Source organism: Mangifera indica, chromosome 8 (genome assembly GCF_011075055.1).
Source record: "Mangifera indica cultivar Alphonso chromosome 8, CATAS_Mindica_2.1, whole genome shotgun sequence".
Taxonomy (NCBI): Eukaryota; Viridiplantae; Streptophyta; class Magnoliopsida; order Sapindales; family Anacardiaceae; genus Mangifera; species Mangifera indica.
In genome coordinates, this window is record NC_058144.1 from 6969433 (window position 1) to 6990152 (window position 20720).

Here is a 20720-nt window from a genome sequence, read left to right on the forward strand (position 1 = left end):
CCCAAATTTGTACAATCAGCCACTATTATATCTCGGCGTGTTTTACATTTTATTACAACTAAATGGCATCGTCTATTTGGATAGAATTTCAAAACAAAAATTCAAAACACTGCCTCTTGATTTATTTATTTTCCTTTATTTTGGTCTGCAACAGTGAACCTATTGATATTATTCTATACCACATTCTTGTTTTCTTTGCTGTATAATTTTAGCCAGAAATCGTAAGAGACATTACCAAATCCACAACATAACTTGAGTGTAACATCTCTAGTCCAATAATCTGATCCATTGTCAAGATATTGTCCACTTTAGACACACAGCCCATCATAGATTTGTTTCTGGGCTTTGCAACCCAAAACGCGTCTTAATAGTTAAGGAGCTCACAGACTATTTAACCACTCAAATTCTCCCACTACTAACCAATGTAGGATACATAGACAGACCCAACATCTCTCCTGTACTTTGTCGATGTGGGATTCGCCTAAGAGTATCACATACACCTCCCCTTACGGGACTCAGCGTCCTCGCTGAAGTTTGTGTCACCATCGTTCAAGAGGACACGCAGAGCTACTCTGATACCATTTATAACATCTCTGGTCTAATAACTCAGCCCATTGTTAAGATATTATCCACTTTGGACACACAGTCCATCATGGGTTTGCTAATGGGCTTTGTAACCCAAAACGCGTCTTAATAGTTAAAAAGCTCACAGGCTATTTAACCACTCAAATTCTCCCACCACTAACCAATGTGGGATACATAGACAAACCCAACATCTCTCTCGTGCTTTGTCGATGTGGGATTCGCCTAAGGGTATCACATAAACTTACTAGGGTGAGAGAGGCTCGAACTCTCGACCTCAGGATCCCTCTTAGCTATGAGACCTATGCGCGGCCCACTGTCAAGATATTGTCCACTTTGGACACACAGTCCATCATAGGTTTGCTTCTGGGCTTTGCAATCGAAAATGCGTCTTAATAGTTAAGGAGCGCACAAGCTGTTTAACCACTCAAATTCTCTCACCACTAACCAATGTGGGATACATAGAGAGACTCAACATCTCTCCCGTGCATTGTCGATGTGGGATTCGCCTAAGGGTATCACATACACCCCCCTTACGGGACTCAGCGTCCTCGTTGAGGTTTGCCCCACCATCGTTCAAGAGGACATGCGGAGCTGCTCTGATACCATTTGTAACATCCCTAGTCCAATAACCTGGCCTACTATCAAAATATTGTCCACTTGGGACACACAGTCCATCATGGGTTTGCTTCTTGGACTTTGCAACCCAAAATTCGTCTTAACAGTTAAGAAGCTCACAGGCTATTTAACCACTCAAATTCTCCCACTACTAACCAATGTAGGATATATAGACAGACCCAACATCTCTCTCGTGCTTTGTCGATGTAGGATTCACCTAAGGGTATCACATACACCCTCCCTTACGGGACTCAGCGTTCTCGTTAAGGTTTGCTCTACCATCGTTCAAGAGGACACGCGGAGTTACTCTGATACTATTTGTAACATCTCTGGTCTAATCACCCGGCCCACTGTCAAAATATTGTCCACTTTGGACACACAGTCCATCATGGGTTTGCTTCTGAGTTTTGCAACCCAAAACGCGTCTTAACAGTTAAGGAGCTCACAGGCTATTTAACCACTCAAATTCTCCCACCACTAACCAATGTGGGATACATAGACAGACCCAACATCTTTCTCATGCTTTGTCGATGTAGGATTCGCCTAAGGGTATCACATTGAGCTGCCACGTCCCATCGGGACAACTACATCTCTGATTACCATCAACTAAAGTAAACGTATAACTTGATGAACAAAAAGGATTCCATTTACAACGTAAATACAGTTGGAAGCAAGAAATGGGCACAAGCACACAAAAAAAACTCCCAAAGGAAGAAACTAAGAATGGAAGAGGAATTCACAACTCAAGTGGCTTACACTTTAAAGCTTGAGTACATGGGTATTTATACACGAGAAAGGTGATTCCAGGCTCAAAACTAACTAATAATAATTTAAGTGAACTAGTTTACATTAAACTATATCAAAGGTTGCAACAGAAATTAAGCACATATGGTAGTTAGCTAGGTGGACCATTTTTTATCGTCTAGCTTCTTATCATATTGCTGTAAGTAATATCTATAAATCTCTTGGCTCGTGTCTGCAACAAGCATATCAAAGCAGCGCCTTAACCGATAAAGTTCATCCATATCGAAGAAGAAACAATGAGAGAGATGAATCTATTTGGTATTGTGGTGTTGAGTCTTTTGGGACTGATTGTAGCAAGTCAAGCTCAATTGCATTTGGGATTTTATTCCAAGAGCTGCCCAAAAGCCGAGCAGATTGTGCTTAACTATGTTAAAGAGCACATCCCCAATGCTCCATCGCTGGCAGCAACTTTCACTAGAATGAATTTCCATGACTGCTTTGTCAGGGTTTGTGTCTCTCTTCTGTCTTTGTTTCTCCTTCTAGATCTTTGCAAATCTATATTCATTTCCCTAACTTTTTATGTTAATTTTCAGGGTTGTGATGCATCTGTGCTTATAAACTCAACTACAGGCAAGGCAGATTCTGAGAGAGATGCAGCTCTAAATCAAACACTAAGAGGCTTCGATTTCCTTGACAGAGTGAAGAGCCTTGTGGAAAATGAATATCCTAGTGTAGTTTCTTATGTTGATATTCTTTCTCTAATTGCAAGGGATTCAATTGTAGTCACAATAAGAATTCCTATCAAATTAAAAACATATTAATTTAAACCTATCCTAATTATATTTTCATATTCTTCTGTCATACTTCTTATAGAATAAAGGTTTTTTTTTAAATGTTCTAACTAGACGTAGAGATAGGACAATCTCCAATGCCATAGAAGCTACAAACAACATCCCATCTCCATTTCAAAACTTCACCACAATCCTCAGACTCTTTAATGATCAAGGACTTGATCTAAAAGACTCGGTTCTCCTCTCTTGTAAGCTCAAAAACTATCATCATTTCCATGACTGTGAAACTATACTATAACATCGAATGTTACTGAATTGTTTCAGGAGCCCACACAATTGGTATTTCTCACTGCACATCAATCGAAAACCGCTTGTACAATTTCACTGGAGTGGGTGATGAAGACCCTGCTCTTGATAGTGAATATGCTGCAACTCTGAGGGCAAATAAATGCAGAGTTCGCAATGATACTACCACAAAAGTTGAGATGGACCCTGGGGGTCGCAAAACTTTTGACCTTAGTTACTACAAACTTTTGCTTAAGAGAAGGGGTCTCTTTCAATCTGATGATGCTTTGACTACTAACTCTAATGCATTAGCTTTAATTAAACAACTACTCAGAGGATCATTGCAAAATTTCTTCACTGAATTTGCCAATTCTATGGAGAAATTGGGACGCATCAATTTCAAGACTGGAAATACAGGTGAGATCAGGAGGCAATGTGCTTTGGTTAATAGCTAAGAGACACATTTCAATTTTGATATCTGATTTGGGAGTTTTTTAATGTATAAATCTTGGTGAGACTTGGGCTATGTATTTTATATTGTGTGATACCTTCCTTTGCCCCTTTCAGAAAATTGTGTTGATGTAATAAAAGCAATCGTGCATAAGATTGCAGACATTCTCTGGAGAAGTGATAAAATTTCCCAGCATAAATAATGTCTCTTGCTTTTTCATTCCATCTGTTTATGATCCATAATCTGGATGGGCCTGGAAATAATTCTTTAAGAAAATGCCTATGAGGGGATATTTGTTTTAAAACCAGTTTAGCTGTTCCTCTTGAAAATTGTTAAAAGTAGACTACAAATTTAAACACAGTATCATTTCCCATCTTCTGAAGAAAACATCCGTAGGACCAAGCCAATCCTAGGCCCCAACTTACGATTTTTTTCATAATGGAAGGAAATTGCATGGTTACAAGATTATTAAATTTATCCGTGTAGACCATGAATTTGACAATTGAATTAATGGAAAAAATCTTGCTCTTTTCGTTTGTCCAAATCTGGAAAATTTTCTGTCACATACTAGCACCTTAATTACAAAGTGGATAGAGGTCCAGGATGGTCAAGTATATCATTTTAAATGATTAATCATAAGCTGCTGACAATGACCTTCCATGAAACTTGACGAGATAATACGAAAAAGAGATGCAACCCAAAAGTTTGGGTTGGGCTGTCACTAACCATATTCATGGGTAACCTCTTTTAAAAACCCAAACCTAAATTTTCTAGGCCCAATCTCTCCAAATAGGCCCAAACCCAACTGTTACTTACATTACACACTCTTTGAAACCCTAATTTTCATCGTATCAACACGCCTGCCTATATATAGGGCACAAAATATCCAGCCTCTTATGTTACCTCTATTTGCTGTCTCTTCTTCCCATTGTCTCGCGGTTGAGTACCTATTTGCTTTTATTTGATCACACTTTTTCCCTTTTTGGGGGGTTTTAATTCGAGGTTGTTGTATTTCTATGAGATTTTTAAAGTGCTGTGATGATGCAATTATTGTGGACTAGAGTTTCTGATCTGGGTCTTCCCAGAAGTTGAAGACTAACCCTTGGCTGTCTGAGCACTTGTCTTTGCCTTCTTAAATTTGGAAGGTTATTTCAGTTGTAGGTAACTATTGGATAATTTGGGGAGAGCACTTTCCTCTGCATCTTTGTCTTTGACATTGGAGGAGGACGAGAGGGGCTATCTCCAAATTACCCAGTTCACCTAGTGATTTGGATAGAATAGTGGGGCTTATGATGATAAGTTAAACTATCTTAGCGGATTTCAGTGAGGCTATTTTGTCAGTGATCTGATTGTTACACACACTGAAGCCTCTCTTTTGTGTTTTAAAACAAAGCCGAAAAGGATTTAGATGCTATGATGAGATTAAGCACAAACTGTGTGTTAAGGGTAGTGGGGTGGACTTGGAAATCCTCCCCGTGAACCTACTTATTTTAACGACTTCTCCTTCCACTGAGCACTAATAATCCCATTTGTTAAAAGCGTCCATTACCAATTCTGGGGGATAATTGGTTCCTCTCGGTATAATGGCTCGGACGCTATATTTATTTGATGTGGCTATCCTGATTGTTGGCCTTCAATGCCATTTAATCCTGGAAACACCACAAATATGTACTAGAGGTGGCCCGGCCTGCCCCCTCAGGTGTGATACTATTTAATTTTTTAAAAAAATAAAAATTAATATTATATTTTCGAAATTTTATTGTATCATATTTATTATTTTTTTAATAATTTTATATTTATTAATTATTAATATTTTTAAAGTTTATATGAGATATTAATAATTAATAATTTAAAACTTAAAAAAGACTCATAAAAATAAAAATTAATAATATCTTTTCAAGAAGTAGAAAAGGTCTAAATATTTATTACTGTATTATTGTTATCTTTTAACTAAACATTAATATTATTAAAAAATAAAGAAATATATAGATGAGCAGGGTACTATACTGTAATGCAGTCTTAGGCTTGGGTCAGCCTTTAGGTATGGTAGATTGCGTCGGAGCTGGTGTGATTGGACACAACTTACGTCAGCTCTACTAATATATATATAAAATTCTTTTTAGCGGTGGTTGTGGGTTGTGATGGGCGAGTTTTGGTGTGGCTTATTGTGCCTTGGGTTGGTTTGGCTAGTCGAAATTTTAAGTTATGTGGCACAACTTAAAGCCCTTGAGTTGTGCCTTCATCCACCCTTTACAAGTTTTGGAATCAAAAAGAGATTAATAATTAAAAAATATGTTAGTTTTCATATGTGAGTTTCTGAATTTTGAGATGTAAAATATGAAATTGCAGGGGAAACATTAGTCTTGTATTTTCAAAACCATGTCCAAAATATGATAATTGAATGATATATTTTATCATAAATTGAAAACCTGATTTTTCATATAAAATATTATATCAAATAATAGAACTTTTAAATAATAAAATAATAAATAATAAAAACTCTTATTGATATATTATCATTTTAAAAAATATCATAAATTTTTTTAAAATTATATATATATATATATATATATATGTGTGTGTGTGTGATATATTATGTTATTGTATTAATTCTATAATTTGGAATAATAAAATTGGACGAATAATTTTAGTATCAAGTGATACCTTATTTTTTAAATGAATTATTATTAATACTTAAATTTGTATAGCATCCATTAAAAAGCGAAAAAGAGGTAAATAGTGGTGTCGTGTCAAATTGAAACTGCCACGATGGTCGGTGATTTCTTCTCGGCCTACATTTGCCGCAATAACGGAGGCCACTCTTGATTACACGTCAGTTAATGTCAGTTGCCCACACTCCATCTTTTGCATGTTTTTTAACGCAAATGCTCATTTATGAATTTCTTGGCTTGCCCACTCACCCCAAACAACTCGTTCGATTTACCCCGTTCTTATTTCTTTATCACTGCCAGAACCTGAATCTCTGTACGTCCGTCCGTCGTGCTATTGCTACGGACGATTCTCTCCCTCATTGAATTACAAATTTAACCCGTCTGCCACAGTTAATAATTCGAATTTCCCTTCCATGGAACCGATACCGCCGGAGTCCGGAGAGGATTATATTCATATCGAGAATCCGAACCCTGATAACGTTGAGGCACTGAGTGAAAGCGTTTTTAGTCTTGGCGAAAGTGTGGTTTGTTATGGTGATGAGGTGAAAGATTCGAGCAATGCCTTTTCGGAGGAGACAAGGAGGGAATTGCCTGAGGAACTCTTGAAGAGTGTGGTTTTCCTCACTTGCGAGTCATGCGCGGAAGGCGGTACGTGCGATGTGTTTGTTGTTGGAACTGCTCATGTTTCCAAGGTGATCATTTGATTAGGTTATATCTGTAATTGGGTTTATTACGTTAATTGATTTGCTTAATCTTTTTATTATCTTAAACATTGGTCATTCAGTTAGAACTAGATTCAGTTGTCTTAGAATAAAGTTGATGGATTAGAAACCGAAATGAGAAGAGAAGAATATTATACTTCAGGGGAGTTCTAGGTTTTTAGAACAATGTGTTTTGGCAACTTAACAATGTTATGCAAGTTTCATCCATCAATTTGTCACCTATATTCTTGTAATGTGATTGGTCTAGTATGATTTTATGACCGATGATATTGCTTGTTGGTTGTGGTAAATGATAATACTTAATATGGTTGCAGGAATCATGCAGAGAACTGGAAGGAATAATTGAATATTTGAAACCACGGGTGCTTTCTTTTTCAAAATTCAATTACACTTCATTCATGGATGGGTCATTTTTTGCAGGTTAGCAACCTGCTATGGAAATATATTTTTCTGCTAATCTTTTTTCTTATAATTGTTCTTGGAAGTAAGTCTACATTTGTGAATCTGTTTTCATTCATTGCAGGCTGTTTTCTTGGAATTATGCTCAAGTCCAGTGGCTATCCTTAGTCCTCAGGATCTAAGGGTTTTTATCTCAGTTTATAAAAAATTCCTTTTCAAGTTTCCATCTGGCTGTTAAACTTATGTATAGCTCACCAGGTACCCACCGTGAGAGAAATGATAGAAATGTACAATAAGAAGCATAATATATTTGGAATACTTTACATTTGGTTTCTTGCCAAGGCAAGTTCCTTAATTTTTGCTGCTGTCTATTTGTTTTGTTGTTTTTCTCATCAATTGATTGTCTCATTTATTAAAAAATATAATTTATTCCTTGAATTTCTTTTGGGTTGCCAGTAAGCTCAAGGTTTTTCCTGGTTCTGAGTTTCGTGTAGCATTTGAAGAAGCAATGAAGTACGGTGGCAAGGTGATACTTGGTGATCATCCAGTACAGGTAAGATATTTGACTAATTGTTGCATAGAATTCTTTCATTTTCCTTTCAGTTAATTATTTTTCTTTGTTTCTTAATTAATAAAAAAATAGTTTAGCTCCCATACGGGTTCAATTCATGATATCTGCCAGTTCAAGGTCTGATACCAATGTACATGCCTTATCATTTTTACCAATGATTTATTGATGGTTTTCTTTATCTGGCAATGAAAGAAGTTTTTGAAATTTTTTTGGAATACAAATACTTAATATTGTCCATTCGATGAAACTTTGTGAAAAGTCACCCGATATGTATCTTCTATATGTTTTTGTACATTAATTTTGTTTTTATTATCCTTAGTAATGATCGTATTAAAAACTCACTTTTAATAGCTATGGTGATGTCGAGCACTTTTTACTTGCTTTTGATAAATTACTTTTAGAGATTGAATATTGTAACTTTACTATCAGTATTCTTAATTCTCCTAATTCATGAAATTACTGGCTTCACTGTGTTCTTACGTTCTTACATTACTTGGCATATTATTTGATTTCCATATTCTCAATTACTTGTGTGCTTGTTCAGGTACATGTCATCAACATTGCTAAGAGTTGCTAATGAGCATAGTTCAGTGGTTGCTGTTGTTGGTAGGGGACACCTACAAGGAATTAAGAAGCACTGGAAGCAACCTATTTCGGTATGTTACTGGTATGCTTTGTAGAAATTATATTGTTGAAATTGTGTGTCTTAACACTTCAAAGCATTCCATTTGTAATTAAAACACATAGAGGAAGTGTTTGGATGCATCATTGTGCTGTTGATCCTACATCTAAAATTAAACACTAGTATCCGCCTTGACCTATTTTCTCAATAATTGTTTATAACCATCTCGTGATTTACTTTGTTGAAAAGTTGAATATAGTTTTGCTTAATTCTGTTAAGAGTCATTCTACAATACTCGGTTGTTTTGAGATACTAGTAGGATAAACTTGACCCTACACCAGGATCCTACAGAATTCAATATAAATGCATGAAAATATTTTAGAAATTTTCTTTGCTAGCTTAAAATAAAATTCTAACATGCATGCCCAGATTTTCAGACAAGTGATTGCTTTTTTTTTTCTATTGTATCACAGACAAACAATCTTATGGCAATTCCTACACAGAAGCCACTGCTTTCTGCAGCAAAAATTCTTACGACTCTTGGTGTTGCTGGTGCTGAGGCGGCTATCATTTTGGGCATGTATCTTAAATTGAGAAAATAGATTTTGTCTATGATTATATTTATATTCAGGTTCAGGCAACAGAGGCATCTGAACTGAAGGCAAAACTTTTAGAATTGAAAAGCTGTAAATGACAAATAATGACTTTGTATACGTGTAAATTTTTGTTTGCTGATAAGTTCATTTTGTGAAGGTGACAAGTAGCCTATGTGAAAGTTTCTTATTTGTTTTGTAAACGCCTATATGGCTACCAAATGTCAACAGCAGAAACAAATGGAATTTATATAAAGAAGAATCTACTGTGGCATAGGAAAGATTAATGAAAATTTGTTGAAAGTTCATTTCTACTGTTTCTTATGGAGCAAATCTCTTTCTCTCTCATTCTTCTCTGTTACGTGATTTATTAATTCCCGATCACAGCATGGTGACTTCCACATTCTAAGGGAATGAATGATTATAAATAGCATTTAATTTCTTATAAATCAAATAAGGGCAAGCCACTTCCTTTAATTCACTTGGTAATTATTCGTTTGATGACTTATCTTGGCCATGCTTAAAAAGATCGCTTCTTTGTAATTGAAACGATTTTTAACATAAACCTAATTCTTAATTCTTTTTATCATTATTATTTTGTTCTTTTAGGTCTTTAACTTAAAGATAAAAGAGCATCTGGTTGGGTAGGGGCTAAATCCCATTATAAAATAAGAATGGGTTCCCTCGTATTGGACACACTTTCTTTTCTTTCATGCTATAATCAATTAAATGAAAAGATACAATACAATCTGAAAGCAGCCATGAGCAAGTTAACTAGCAGATTTGGAAAAATTGATGTCAAGATAGTACCCGGGCATCTGCAAATGGATCTGTAATAGTCAATATTTTAATGAGTCCTAAGACCTAAAATGCATATTCATTTCTACTGGGCACTTCAACAGATTAGGGGTTCTTCCTCCAAGCACTTGGGACAACTACATTTGAAACCATAATCTGCCAGCAAAGCTTGCCTCTCTTCGTAAGGAAGGTCCTCATCTATGTATGAAATAGTAACCTGCAAGTTCCCATTATTTAGTAGTGATCTTTGCTCAAAAATGGAAATTCCGTAAATGAATCGTGTTAGAATGTGATACTTCCAAGGTGTAGATCATTGGTGATTCTTAATCAAACAGAAGATAAAGACACTACGAAAGTAAAAGTTGCATCAACTGAATCAATTAAGTACCTCTTCTCCCTTAGAAATGGGTCTAAGTGCAATAATTGTTGCTTGACCATCTCTGTCCTGCAAAAGAGAACCAAAAGGGATGAGATACAGAATCATGAAAGAAATTAATAATTCCCAAATCCCCCTCATGGCATACAACCAGATACCTCCTCTCTTTTGAATGCTTTCACGTTAGGACAGCAGGAATGGTTCATACAACTCTGCAAAGGAAAGAATGCAGTCCCTAATGCAAAATAAAAGAAACAAATAAATATAGGGCTAAATTAATGGAATGCAGGTTAATGGGATGCAGGAATTTCTCCAAAAATAATGGGAGAACCTTCCAGAAATTAAAGTAGAATGGCAAAGGAAAAAATTTTAGTAGTAATGAGAGCATTGGTAAACTTTATTCAAATACAGGGAAATATGAGAAAGAAGATGCACCAAGCAGCCATAAATCTTATTCTTAGTTTAATACATTCACTCATAAGGAAATGCAAGCTACCATATAAATGAAAACAATCATGTTACAAAAATGATGGTTGAGCTTGCAGCTCAATCATATTATTCATTCAGACGACCAATGTAGTATGTCTCAAGCTGTATACAAATACCTTGTGATGTCCTATCTTTTGAGTATCCACTAAAAAGCCAATAAATTTATTGGCTTTTTACTGCATAGTCTATATATTATATATTTCAAGAACAGACATGAAACTTCATTTCAATTACATACCTTGACAACAAATTGAATAGTCATCACCAAGAGCATCAAGAATTGGCCGTGTAATTAACTCAGCTTCTTTCTGCACAAATGATATAATGAATGGTGTCAGCACCCAGAATCATTTATCATACAAAATTTAGAAATAAAGAAATAAATAATGTAAGCATTCTGACCTTTTTGGCATATGGGAGATCATCAATGTACAAAAAGAAATCCTCCACTGGAGATGCTACAACCAAATCACTGCAAATACAGAACTTCAAATTATCATTTGAAGCCCTACGTAAATAACATGTATAAATGGAGAGGACACAACATACTCGTTAAATGTGCATTGCAGTAGGTCTTCTTGTGTGCATACTCTATTAATTAACAAAAATAAAAAGACATGGGCAAAGCCTGGAATTGCAATACTTACAGATTATTAAGCTCAAACATGCCAATGATATGCCCATAGATATCAAGGGAGAATACTTTGTTGAATCAAGGACTTCCATCAATAAATTTTAGAAGTGGTAAGAAACAATACTACTTCAAAAGAAGTTTTCCAATTGAATCAAAACTTAAGAAAGGATACATGCTTCACACTCCTTGTCAAAGATGGCTGCCTTAAGGAGCTGCAGTGACTGAAAAAATTAAAATGGACAAAGAGTTTCACACACTGGCACAAGCAACTGTAGCTTATTTATAATCTTATAACGGCCAACAACTGATGGAAGCAACTGATGACATTAAATTCGACAAAGATACTAGAAAGTATAAAGAACCTTGGGAGATAAATAAAGCATTTGTTTATTTGAGAAATAAGAAGTAAACATTGTCTTGAGTATGCAAGAACAATTGTAAATTTTAATGCACCATATAAATTGATGATTGGATCACTGATATTTCTAATCTTCCATCGGTATTTGAACAGACCATTAAAAGGAGATAATGTGTTCAATCAGGTTTTTTCTCAAATGCCTTTTCTTTATTACATGGTCCTACCGTAAATGCAAGCTCCTTTATCTGCATTCTGAAAGAAGCTTCATCAGAATGATCCACATCATCTGGTAATGCAATGCAGTCCCACCACCTACAAAAATGAGAAGTGCAGGTGAGTCTCCTGATATTCTTCAAATATTTAAAACTTTGTATACAGATACATAGATCCAGCAGAAAAGCACCTAACATTGGTGAGGAAACGTGTTTCTAGATGTGATATATAGAAGTAGCATTAATAAGTAATTACCTTCTCTTGTATCCAAAAGATATTGGCTTCCATGCTTCCAAAAGTAAAGACAAGTCAGAACCATCCAAAGCATCAGGTGAAATGCATTTTCCTCTTTTGAGATGTGCTGCTTTGAGTTTCCTATATCTTAAAATGGTAAATGAAATTGCCTGAAAATAGGAGGGAGGGAATATCTTGGTTCAAGACTGGGTCTATGTGAAATATAAGCATTAAAGATGCTTCTCTAGACACTCAAATGTTAAGATGTATATGAATTTGTAAAGCATTATGCATCAGAGTTTAGTTTTACGATATTTGAACATTTAACATATAACATTTTGTCCTTCTGTTGCAATTTCCTTGAGCAAAACTAAGTCAAGTTAGATCAATTAAGAATGCATTGGAAATCATGTTTAGCACCCTACATGAATCATAATGACATATGGATGCGGAGAAATTCTATGAACATCTAGCAAAATACTTTCAAGTATTGCATATAGACTTCAACAAGATGAACAACAGTACACAAAAGCATGAGGTGCTCTCTTTCATTACAATTTCCAGGCATTAAAACAAAATGGATAATTTCCTTTCCATGTATGAAAAAAATTATGCAAGTTTTTAGCATTAGTAAATTCTCGCATCAAATCAAATATCATGTAACACTCAAATATTGAGGTCATTGTCTCCAGCATTTTCCACGAATTTATCAGTCCTGTTCTCTCTGGTTCCTCTCACACTATGGAAGGTCTACTTGACAAGTGCCATAGATGGAAGAGAAAGGTAAAAAAGTGGTAGCAGACCCTACTGAGGTGCAGTTTCCTTAAATTTCGTGGGTTCCCTATTGACTCAGAGAAGAGTACCTATAATGCTCGTTCTATAAGTAAAAATTAAGAATTTTGAGCTGGTGATAGCTAATCCACAAACGGTGAACATATATAGGATAGAACATACCTTGGCAGCTAGAAGGAAAATATCATTTGTTCCTGAGAAAGAAAAAATAAAAAGCAAAGTAATATAAGTGACAAAGTAGAAACCACTATTCACCTGATAAAAGCATTTTATCTAGCAAAAACCCAATATGTCATAGCCGTACCATTAGTATGCTGTATAAACTTAGCAAGTGCCTCCCTAGATGGTGATTCGGACCTCTCCCCAGTGCAAAGTATGGAATGAAACAATTCCCAATCAGTCTCAGCACATGATTTGCTGCACCATGTTCACAACATTACTCCAAAAAAAAAAAATGTTCCATAAGAATTTTGACTGCATAAGAAAGATACTAAAATCACTCACCTACAGTAGTATGCTTCTTTGCATCCTCCAGGACAGGAAACAGCTGAAGGCAAGGGAAACTTGTTGGAGTAAGGCAATGCAAATTCATCATTCATCAATGATTCCACAACTCCTTTAGGCAGAGAGATATTAACATTTGAACTAGTGGAAACACAATTTTCCAAATTTTGATGATTTTTCATTTCAGATTCATTTTCCATGTCAGATGAATCAGTATCACAACAATTATTTGAAGCTTGTGAAGAGGTCTCCATATCACAGCAGTCATTTGCAGAAACACCTAGACTTTTCAAATATAATTTCCTCCCAATTTGAAGTTCTATAGAGCCAATAAATCGGAAACAGAAACTACACACCAAACAATCTACCTGAAACACGGAAATGAATACTATTGGAGTAAATACACAAACTCTCGAGAGAAGATGAACCAACAAAAATATAAAGGATGCTTATAATAAAGTAAGAAGACCTTGTTTGAAGAATGCTGAATTCCGAAAAGCATTTGATCCTTCAAAACCAGTTCGTCTTCTCTCAAGTCCAATTGAGCGTACACACCTGCGGCCATTAGTAACAATAAGATAGATTTTGGGATGTTTGCTATATGTAGGCCTTGGAAATATTTCAATTATATATTAGCTTTATATAAGCAAAAAGATCTTTCTTTTTCTGATGATATAAATGGATAAAGTACAAAGCTCATCAAATGGCTACTTGACTGAGAACTGAGAGAGACACTAAGTATTAAGGAAAGCGTACCCTTTCCAAGGTGCGTATTTTGACGGACTTTGATGCCATGGGCAGGTCTAGTTGATATAAGGTTGTCAAAATACTCCTGAAAATAAATTGTAATTGTTTCAAAGGAAGAAAGAAATAGCGTATAAGAAAAAAGAAAAGCAGAGAAACGGAATTGCCTGGGCTTGGAGAGTTGAAGGCGGTTGAAGAAGAGCAGAAACTTGACTTGCGCACTTCTCGTCGATTGGGCATACAGTCTCCATCTCACCCCTGGTTTGCTTTGCATGCGACGCCGCAATCAATACTTGCCCTGAGAGGAGAAAATGCTTGAATACAAAAGTTTCACCGCAATTACTCTATTAGTAGCACAGCTGCACAGGGATGAAAGTGTTGCTTTCACAAATTACTGGCTCCATGATTTTATTATCTATAATTTTTATTTTTATAAAATAAATATAATATCTTTTATATAATATTTTTAACATCATAATAATAATAATAATAATAATAATAATAAAAACCCAAATTGGAGAGTTTCCCAACCATATTTTAGTGTAAATAATACTATTTACATAAATAAGGATCCTAAATTTGTATAAGAAAATAACTAATAATCAGTTAATAATATGATAATATTTTATTATTATATATATTATTTGTACATAATTTTATCGCTTTATTATTATTGTATGGACGAAAATGCCCCCGAGCAAATCAACCAATTACACATGCAAAGCATTTCCTTAAATCTTCCAATTGCTTGTCGTCAGCATTGTCATTCTCGATTGTTATAGCTGCCTACTTGACACTTCTGTTGACATGTACTTCTTCATACGACTTTACAAGATCTTTTACATGTTCGTCTCCGTGGAGTTTTGTATTAAGAAAAGGACTAACATTGATAGAAGGATAAATTCACAACAACTGCATTATTGGACACCAAAATTATTGTTGATAATTAGCATACTCTTTAACCAATATCAACTACAGACATAATTATGAGATTTCCAGTTGTCAAAGCCTATTTCACAGATTTCAAACAAATGAAGCCTTCTCTCTTCATCTCAGACCCATCAACTTCAGGACAGTGCCTGATAATTTTTCTACTGAGCCGGAATACATGTAGAGAAAAAGATGAGAGTTTTTACAATTTTACTGCTTCTACTGTCATAAACATCCAAAGAACTGTTCCAATGACGGAGAACTGAAAACGTTTGAAGCACTTCTTTCAGGTCTGGTGGGCGAAACATAGAGTTGATATTTGATAAATCTCTGTAACGAAAATCAGATGACAAACATCAAGTAGACTGAATATATAATAATACCAAGGCAGAACAAAATCTAGAAAACGGTAGTTGAGAATTGAAAGCATACAGCTAATTGTGAAATGATTTCAAGATTTGTGTCAACATGCCAATCTGGCTCCAGCTGCCGAACAAAAGATGACCGCCCTATCTCTGTGCTACAAAAGAGAACCTGCATATACAGTTTAGTGAGACTCAAACATAATCAACATATGGAATGGTAATTGATCAAAAACATTTAACCATGTATCAAGATTATATCTACCACAAACTTTTTCTTATATTATATTAATTCATCGCCTAAAACTTTCAACTATAAAGTTCATGTACCTTATCTTTCACCAAACCTCCTGAAGTGAAAACTCCTGCATTTTCCAAAGCCACAAGAATCTTTTTCTGCAGACAACAGGTCGGGATGTAACAGTTCAAAAAGTATATGACAGTTTAAAATAACTAAAATCAGCCAGCTAGCAAATAGATTATTCAAGGAACTGCCACTTAAGATGACCACCAAAATGTTCCTAGACCTTCAATATGAAAGCATAGATTGTGCAGATCTACAATTGCATGCCAAGTATTAAGAAAGACCCTCAAAACTATGTAATTTAGAAGTTAAATAATCCATCTTGGAATGAGAAATTATAACTCATTATCTGAGTGTAAGAGCATGAGTTTCACTTCCAGGTAGTTTTGACAAATTGTAACTCAGGTCAGGCAGCTTATACACCAAAATTTTTTGCCTTCTTACTATAAACTTCTACATCAACTGATCATCCCAAATTTCTTTTACAAAATATTTTGAAAAAAAAAAAAAAAGAAAATGCTAAAAGGTTAACAACGGGATCAGTACAGTATTAGCAATTTGTTATCCCACAGATAAGCATAAAACTATCAAAGGATTAGTAAAAGCCTTTTACTTATGAAAACAACACAAAGACCATATACATGGTATAGAAGAAAGATAACAAGATTATGGTAAGGAATACGGTTTAAACACACTTCACTTTCATCATCAAGTACTCTTTCCATAAGATAGAGATCGCAAAACTTCGTGATCTCCAAAAGAACCTCCAGCACAGATGACCGCACGGTTGCTTGGGTCTGCACATAATAAAATGAATTTAGTTAATCATTACTAGAACTCTATTTCATGTATAGAGCAGACAGGAAAAAGATTCTCACCACCTGGATCTCCTCTGGACTGCTTTCCACAAGGACTACTCCAAGCAAACGGCATGTCACCTAAACAAAATTAGTCATCAATGCATTAAGTTTTGCTGTGAGTCAGAAAACTCCAATATGGCTTTGCAAAAAAAAAAAAAAAAAAAGCATTTTGTTAACTGATTTCATAAGCATTAAATTCCAGAACACCCAAACATCTATGTCATAGGTAGCAACAACATATTCTATTGAAGCAAAAACCTATACATATGGCTTGCACAATGGCATAATACATCCTTCAAACATATGATAAGGCCCAGAAGGTACTTTAGTCATCTATAATTCATCCTATTAAATTTTCCAAGTAGTAGCTTTATAGGTGGTAATTTGTTTGCTTAGTGATTTGCTGTATGGGTTTTGAATCTACAATGACTTATTAGGTTTTTGTTATTGCATTTAGTTGATTTAGGATGGTATTCTTCATATTCCTTAAACATAAGGTTCAAGCAATCTATATTGTCATGAAGAAGTATTCAAATCTCCAAAGATATTTTCATATTCCTTTCTCTTTTCTAATTACAAAACAATAAGCTTTTAAATTAATAATAATACTTATCTTAACATTCCTATCGGTCAGGTTATCAATACAGTAAACACCTACACTCAATTCAAGACAGGTTTCAGATTTCACTTAACAAATCCTACCCAGCATATAACAGAAATGCATTAAGAAACCTGATATTATATGTAACATATCGGATAGGATATGTAAATTTACCTTTCTTCCTTCACTTAGTTTCTGCCTAACTACTTGCCCCAAAGTTGGCTGAACAAAAGTAATGGAAAAAGATTTAGGGGAAAAACGACAAATGAGTGATGAACCATCTCAATACGAACAAAAATATTCATTTTTCACAAAGTGATATATGCTTACCTTTACTGGTTGAAAGAACTCATCGACAACATTTTGTGCTCTTAAATCTTCAGGTGGTGAACTAATTCCGACAGGTATCAGAGTCGTATTAGACTGAGGGCTGGCAATTGAATTACTGGTTGTAGGAGCTTGTCGTTTTGGTGGCCTCCTTTGAGGTCCACTAGGTGATCTAAACATCCGCCAGGTAAAGACTATTGCAAGGGCAAGCCCTGCAATAGCCCCGACTGATCGTGAATCCTGCATCAGAAAAACTGTCAGAACTCCAAATATAACAATCTGAAATCTGTGCATTCCTTGTTCCTAACCAAAAACCCAAAAAAAAAAAAAAAAAGAATCAAAGATCAAAGGTAAAGCTTCAGAAAACAAATTGAAAGGTAACAGGCTGACTGTCTGAATAACTTCTTTTCCGTTGTTATCTAGAAGGATGAAAACAATATCTTGGTTGAATTTATGTATTATCATGTAAATTCTATGTAATAGACTCCAATAATTACACGTCATGGTTTAGAAAGATTACACTTCATGGTTTAGAAAGATCTTTGGGAGAAAGCATGCTATGCATCCAGACCTAAGAGCAGCTTCTACTAAATTTTCTATGCTTATATTGGCTCAAGGGCGGTTTTCAGGAATTGGGTCAAGCTTCACCAGGCTGGTTCACAATTAGCTGCCCAAAGACCCGGTGCTGGTCACCAATCGTACTAGTATTACATAACATCATCCCAGTAGAATACACACACACACACACACACACACATCAACTATACGTCAGATTGAACTTAATCCAATTCAAAAATTCATCAAGATAAGTGAAACCCTAACTCGTCCACAACCATGAATAGGTTCAAGTTGAATTCAGATAGCCTCTGCAAGATGCGCGATACAATCATCTTCAACCAAAGATCTTTATAATCTTAAGCCACTGTCTTCTCCAATGCATGCAATAAGTAATTGAGGCGAAAGGCCACTTATTTTCATAATTAAAAGGCAATATATAAAAATAGTCGTTGATTCAGGGAAAAATCGTTCCACTAATCACTAACTAAACAATGTTCCCTAAAATTAGAAATTAAATTAATATTAAGAATAATTATGCGGTTCAAACAATCTCAGATCGGCCATAGATTGAACGCAATTGACAAAAAAAAAAAAAAAACCCAAGAGAGATAAAAAGGGGGAAGTACCAAGTTGTTGAGAGAGAAGAAACTGGACATCTTGACAGTGAGATAAGCTCCAAAACGTTTGATCAGCTGAAATAGGTCTTCCCTAGACGACTCCGCCATTGCCTGAATACGACTTGAAATGAAGACGTTTTTCTAATACGAAAAAGCGCTGCTGTTGGTATGCTGTTGCTTGAGGCTTGGGGATTTTAGACTCTCCTTTCCAGGTATTTCATTGCTTTAAAAATTGAAACGGAAGCATCTTTTAGAAACAAAGAAACCGCTTTGTGCTTTTGCGTCAACGATAGAGAAGAGAAAGAGTTTCTAGAGCGATGCCATTTTATTTTTTATTGTTTATTTTTGGGGTTCGTAACTTCATTGTTTATATTACTTTTGAGTAATTGTCTAATTGGTTATGTCTTGTTGCGCGGTATTATTTGGAATTGGGAAGTTTCAATTCTAGAGTTAGGTGGAATCGTTGGCACCTTTGGACCATAGAGTAGGAAGAGACTTCAGCATAAGTTAATTGATAAAATATAATTTATAAATATCAAAGGACAAAATGCTATATATATTATATATATCAAAATAAAAAATTGTTAGAAGGGAAATGTTCTGTTCTTGGGTACAAAACAAAGATCCACAAAAACGAAATAAAAGTCATGACTGACTCTAGTTATATTATTTGACAGTAATCAAGTATCCGCACTGCACTAATTGAGCCAACAAGGAAATGAAGAAAAATCGAGTCAGGTGAGTCCACCACAACTCTCAGTATTTTCAATTGATATTTCTGTCATATCATCTACATTATTGGAGATTAAGGCCTTTTCAGTCTTGAGGGCAGTGCCATTCACCAGCATCTCCTTTTCCAAGTGCAAGCAGTAGCTCTCAAACACTCTAGAGCTCACAGTAACGCCAAAATCCAGAAGGAAAAGCAGTTCGAGTTCAAGGCTGTTCAATTCAGCATTGCTTACTCCCCCCACTCGAGCATAGAATGCGTTGTTGTAATGCCTACATTGTTCCAATGATTTCAAGTGAACAAAAAAATCACCACCAGGATTAATCCCTAGCGTAAAACACGGTCAAGCAAAGATGGAAAAAAAGAAGACTTAATTTATCAATTCATCAGTTGAGGCGATAAAAGCAAACTCACATGTCATCGATCATCTTAGAAGCAACCATAACACTTGTAACAAGTAGTCGGTGGACATTCAATGATATAACCAGCGAGTCAGGATGTTTATGCAGCAGCCTGTCTATATACACATAACCAACCACAAAACACGATGGGCTACAGTTGGTGTACTTGTATATTCTCTCCAAGTACTTCGCTATGCTTATGCTCGGCGCCCTCACCCCATGAAATGCGTTCAAGCTCTTCCCAACTCTACCCACGCTACAATTCACCCGATTCACCGCCTGCTGGCTCAACTCATCAGCTAGCCTGTCGTTTCTTGCCACCAGCTTCTCTACCACCGATGATACAAATTACAATGGTTAGAACTCTCGGTGTGGTTGACCCGATTTGGCTCGGCTCCGGCAGCGGGCTTTGGTGGTTGCTGTACTTTTTTGCGGCTGGCATTTAGTCCATTTTAGTGGGGTTTTTTTTTTTAAATGATTGGAAGTGTGAGAATTTCTAAGATTTTGTGTGGTTCAGACTCCGGGGAGGCTGTAGTGGTGTGTTTGTTTTGTGTTATCTGGACTGGTTAGTCATTACTGGATTTATGACACGTGTACATTTTTTATTTGTCAGTGAAGATACCAAAACGTAGTGAGAGGATATGCGTTAGAAGTGTTCAGAGGATTTGGGACGGTCGGGTGGAGGTGAAAATGGGGTGAGGTAAATCTGAACGGTTGGATTTGAACGGGACCGAGGGGTTGATAGTTAAGAATTCGAGATTGATATTAATCGGTCAGCTACAATTCATGAAATCCTTGGTCGAAAGGCCAAACCGTCTGCATCTGTTTGATCTTTAACTGG

At 35.6% G+C, this 20720-nt stretch overlaps 3 protein-coding genes, 4 non-coding genes and 2 pseudogenes across 9 annotated transcripts; 6 read left to right on the plus strand and 3 right to left on the minus strand.

The window, feature by feature from the left end:
* The first annotated feature begins 2249 nt into the window (after positions 1–2249).
* Positions 2250–3475, plus strand: LOC123222371 (annotated as a pseudogene).
* A 1022-nt stretch (positions 3476–4497) lies between these two features.
* LOC123224606 lies at positions 4498–4593 on the plus strand. Its single transcript, XR_006504014.1, has one exon. It is a non-coding gene; the product is annotated as a small nucleolar RNA Z157/R69/R10 (small nucleolar RNA).
* Positions 4594–4754: 161 nt separating this feature from the next.
* On the plus strand, positions 4755–4841 carry LOC123224608. Its single transcript, XR_006504016.1, has one exon. It is a non-coding gene; the product is annotated as a small nucleolar RNA R11/Z151 (small nucleolar RNA).
* A 37-nt stretch (positions 4842–4878) lies between these two features.
* On the plus strand, positions 4879–4989 carry LOC123224609. Its single transcript, XR_006504017.1, has one exon. It is a non-coding gene; the product is annotated as a small nucleolar RNA Z152/R70/R12 (small nucleolar RNA).
* Positions 4990–5018: 29 nt separating this feature from the next.
* Positions 5019–5141, plus strand: LOC123224620. The gene has a single exon (XR_006504027.1). It is a non-coding gene; the product is annotated as a small nucleolar RNA snoR80 (small nucleolar RNA).
* A 1044-nt stretch (positions 5142–6185) lies between these two features.
* On the plus strand, positions 6186–9358 carry LOC123223470. Its single transcript, XM_044646634.1, has 6 exons — positions 6186–6835; positions 7180–7285; positions 7389–7431; positions 7797–7817; positions 8380–8491; positions 8931–9358. Exons 1-6 carry the CDS (start codon positions 6557–6559, stop codon positions 9057–9059), a joined length of 690 nt encoding a protein of 229 aa, XP_044502569.1. The 5' UTR covers positions 6186–6556; the 3' UTR covers positions 9060–9358.
* A 381-nt stretch (positions 9359–9739) lies between these two features.
* Positions 9740–14527, minus strand: LOC123222525 (histone-lysine N-methyltransferase ATXR2). Of its 2 annotated transcripts, none has more exons than XM_044645354.1 (15): positions 14360–14527; positions 14205–14280; positions 13918–14003; positions 13449–13816; positions 13249–13361; positions 13107–13138; positions 12174–12322; positions 11930–12017; positions 11520–11559; positions 11361–11415; positions 11116–11185; positions 10952–11021; positions 10383–10459; positions 10237–10293; positions 9740–10065 (listed from the first exon to the last, which is right to left on the minus strand). In XM_044645354.1, exons 1-15 carry the CDS (start codon positions 14441–14443, stop codon positions 9946–9948), a joined length of 1485 nt encoding a protein of 494 aa, XP_044501289.1. In that variant the 5' UTR covers positions 14444–14527; the 3' UTR covers positions 9740–9945. The 2 variants fall into 2 exon arrangements, with proteins under 2 accessions (XP_044501289.1, XP_044501288.1); XM_044645353.1 differs by having other exon boundaries at positions 11520–11568; positions 14360–14526.
* A 557-nt stretch (positions 14528–15084) lies between these two features.
* LOC123222408 (peroxisome biogenesis protein 22-like) lies at positions 15085–19131 on the minus strand. 2 transcript variants are annotated; one of them, XM_044645163.1, is made up of 8 exons: positions 18761–19131; positions 17580–17816; positions 17424–17471; positions 16670–16726; positions 16484–16585; positions 15815–15880; positions 15555–15656; positions 15085–15452 (listed from the first exon to the last, which is right to left on the minus strand). In XM_044645163.1, exons 1-8 carry the CDS (start codon positions 18857–18859, stop codon positions 15348–15350), a joined length of 816 nt encoding a protein of 271 aa, XP_044501098.1. In that variant the 5' UTR covers positions 18860–19131; the 3' UTR covers positions 15085–15347. The 2 variants fall into 2 exon arrangements, with proteins under 2 accessions (XP_044501098.1, XP_044501097.1); XM_044645162.1 differs by having other exon boundaries at positions 16667–16726; positions 18761–19128.
* A 255-nt stretch (positions 19132–19386) lies between these two features.
* LOC123222409 lies at positions 19387–20616 on the minus strand (annotated as a pseudogene).
* Positions 20617–20720: the final 104 nt, after the last annotated feature.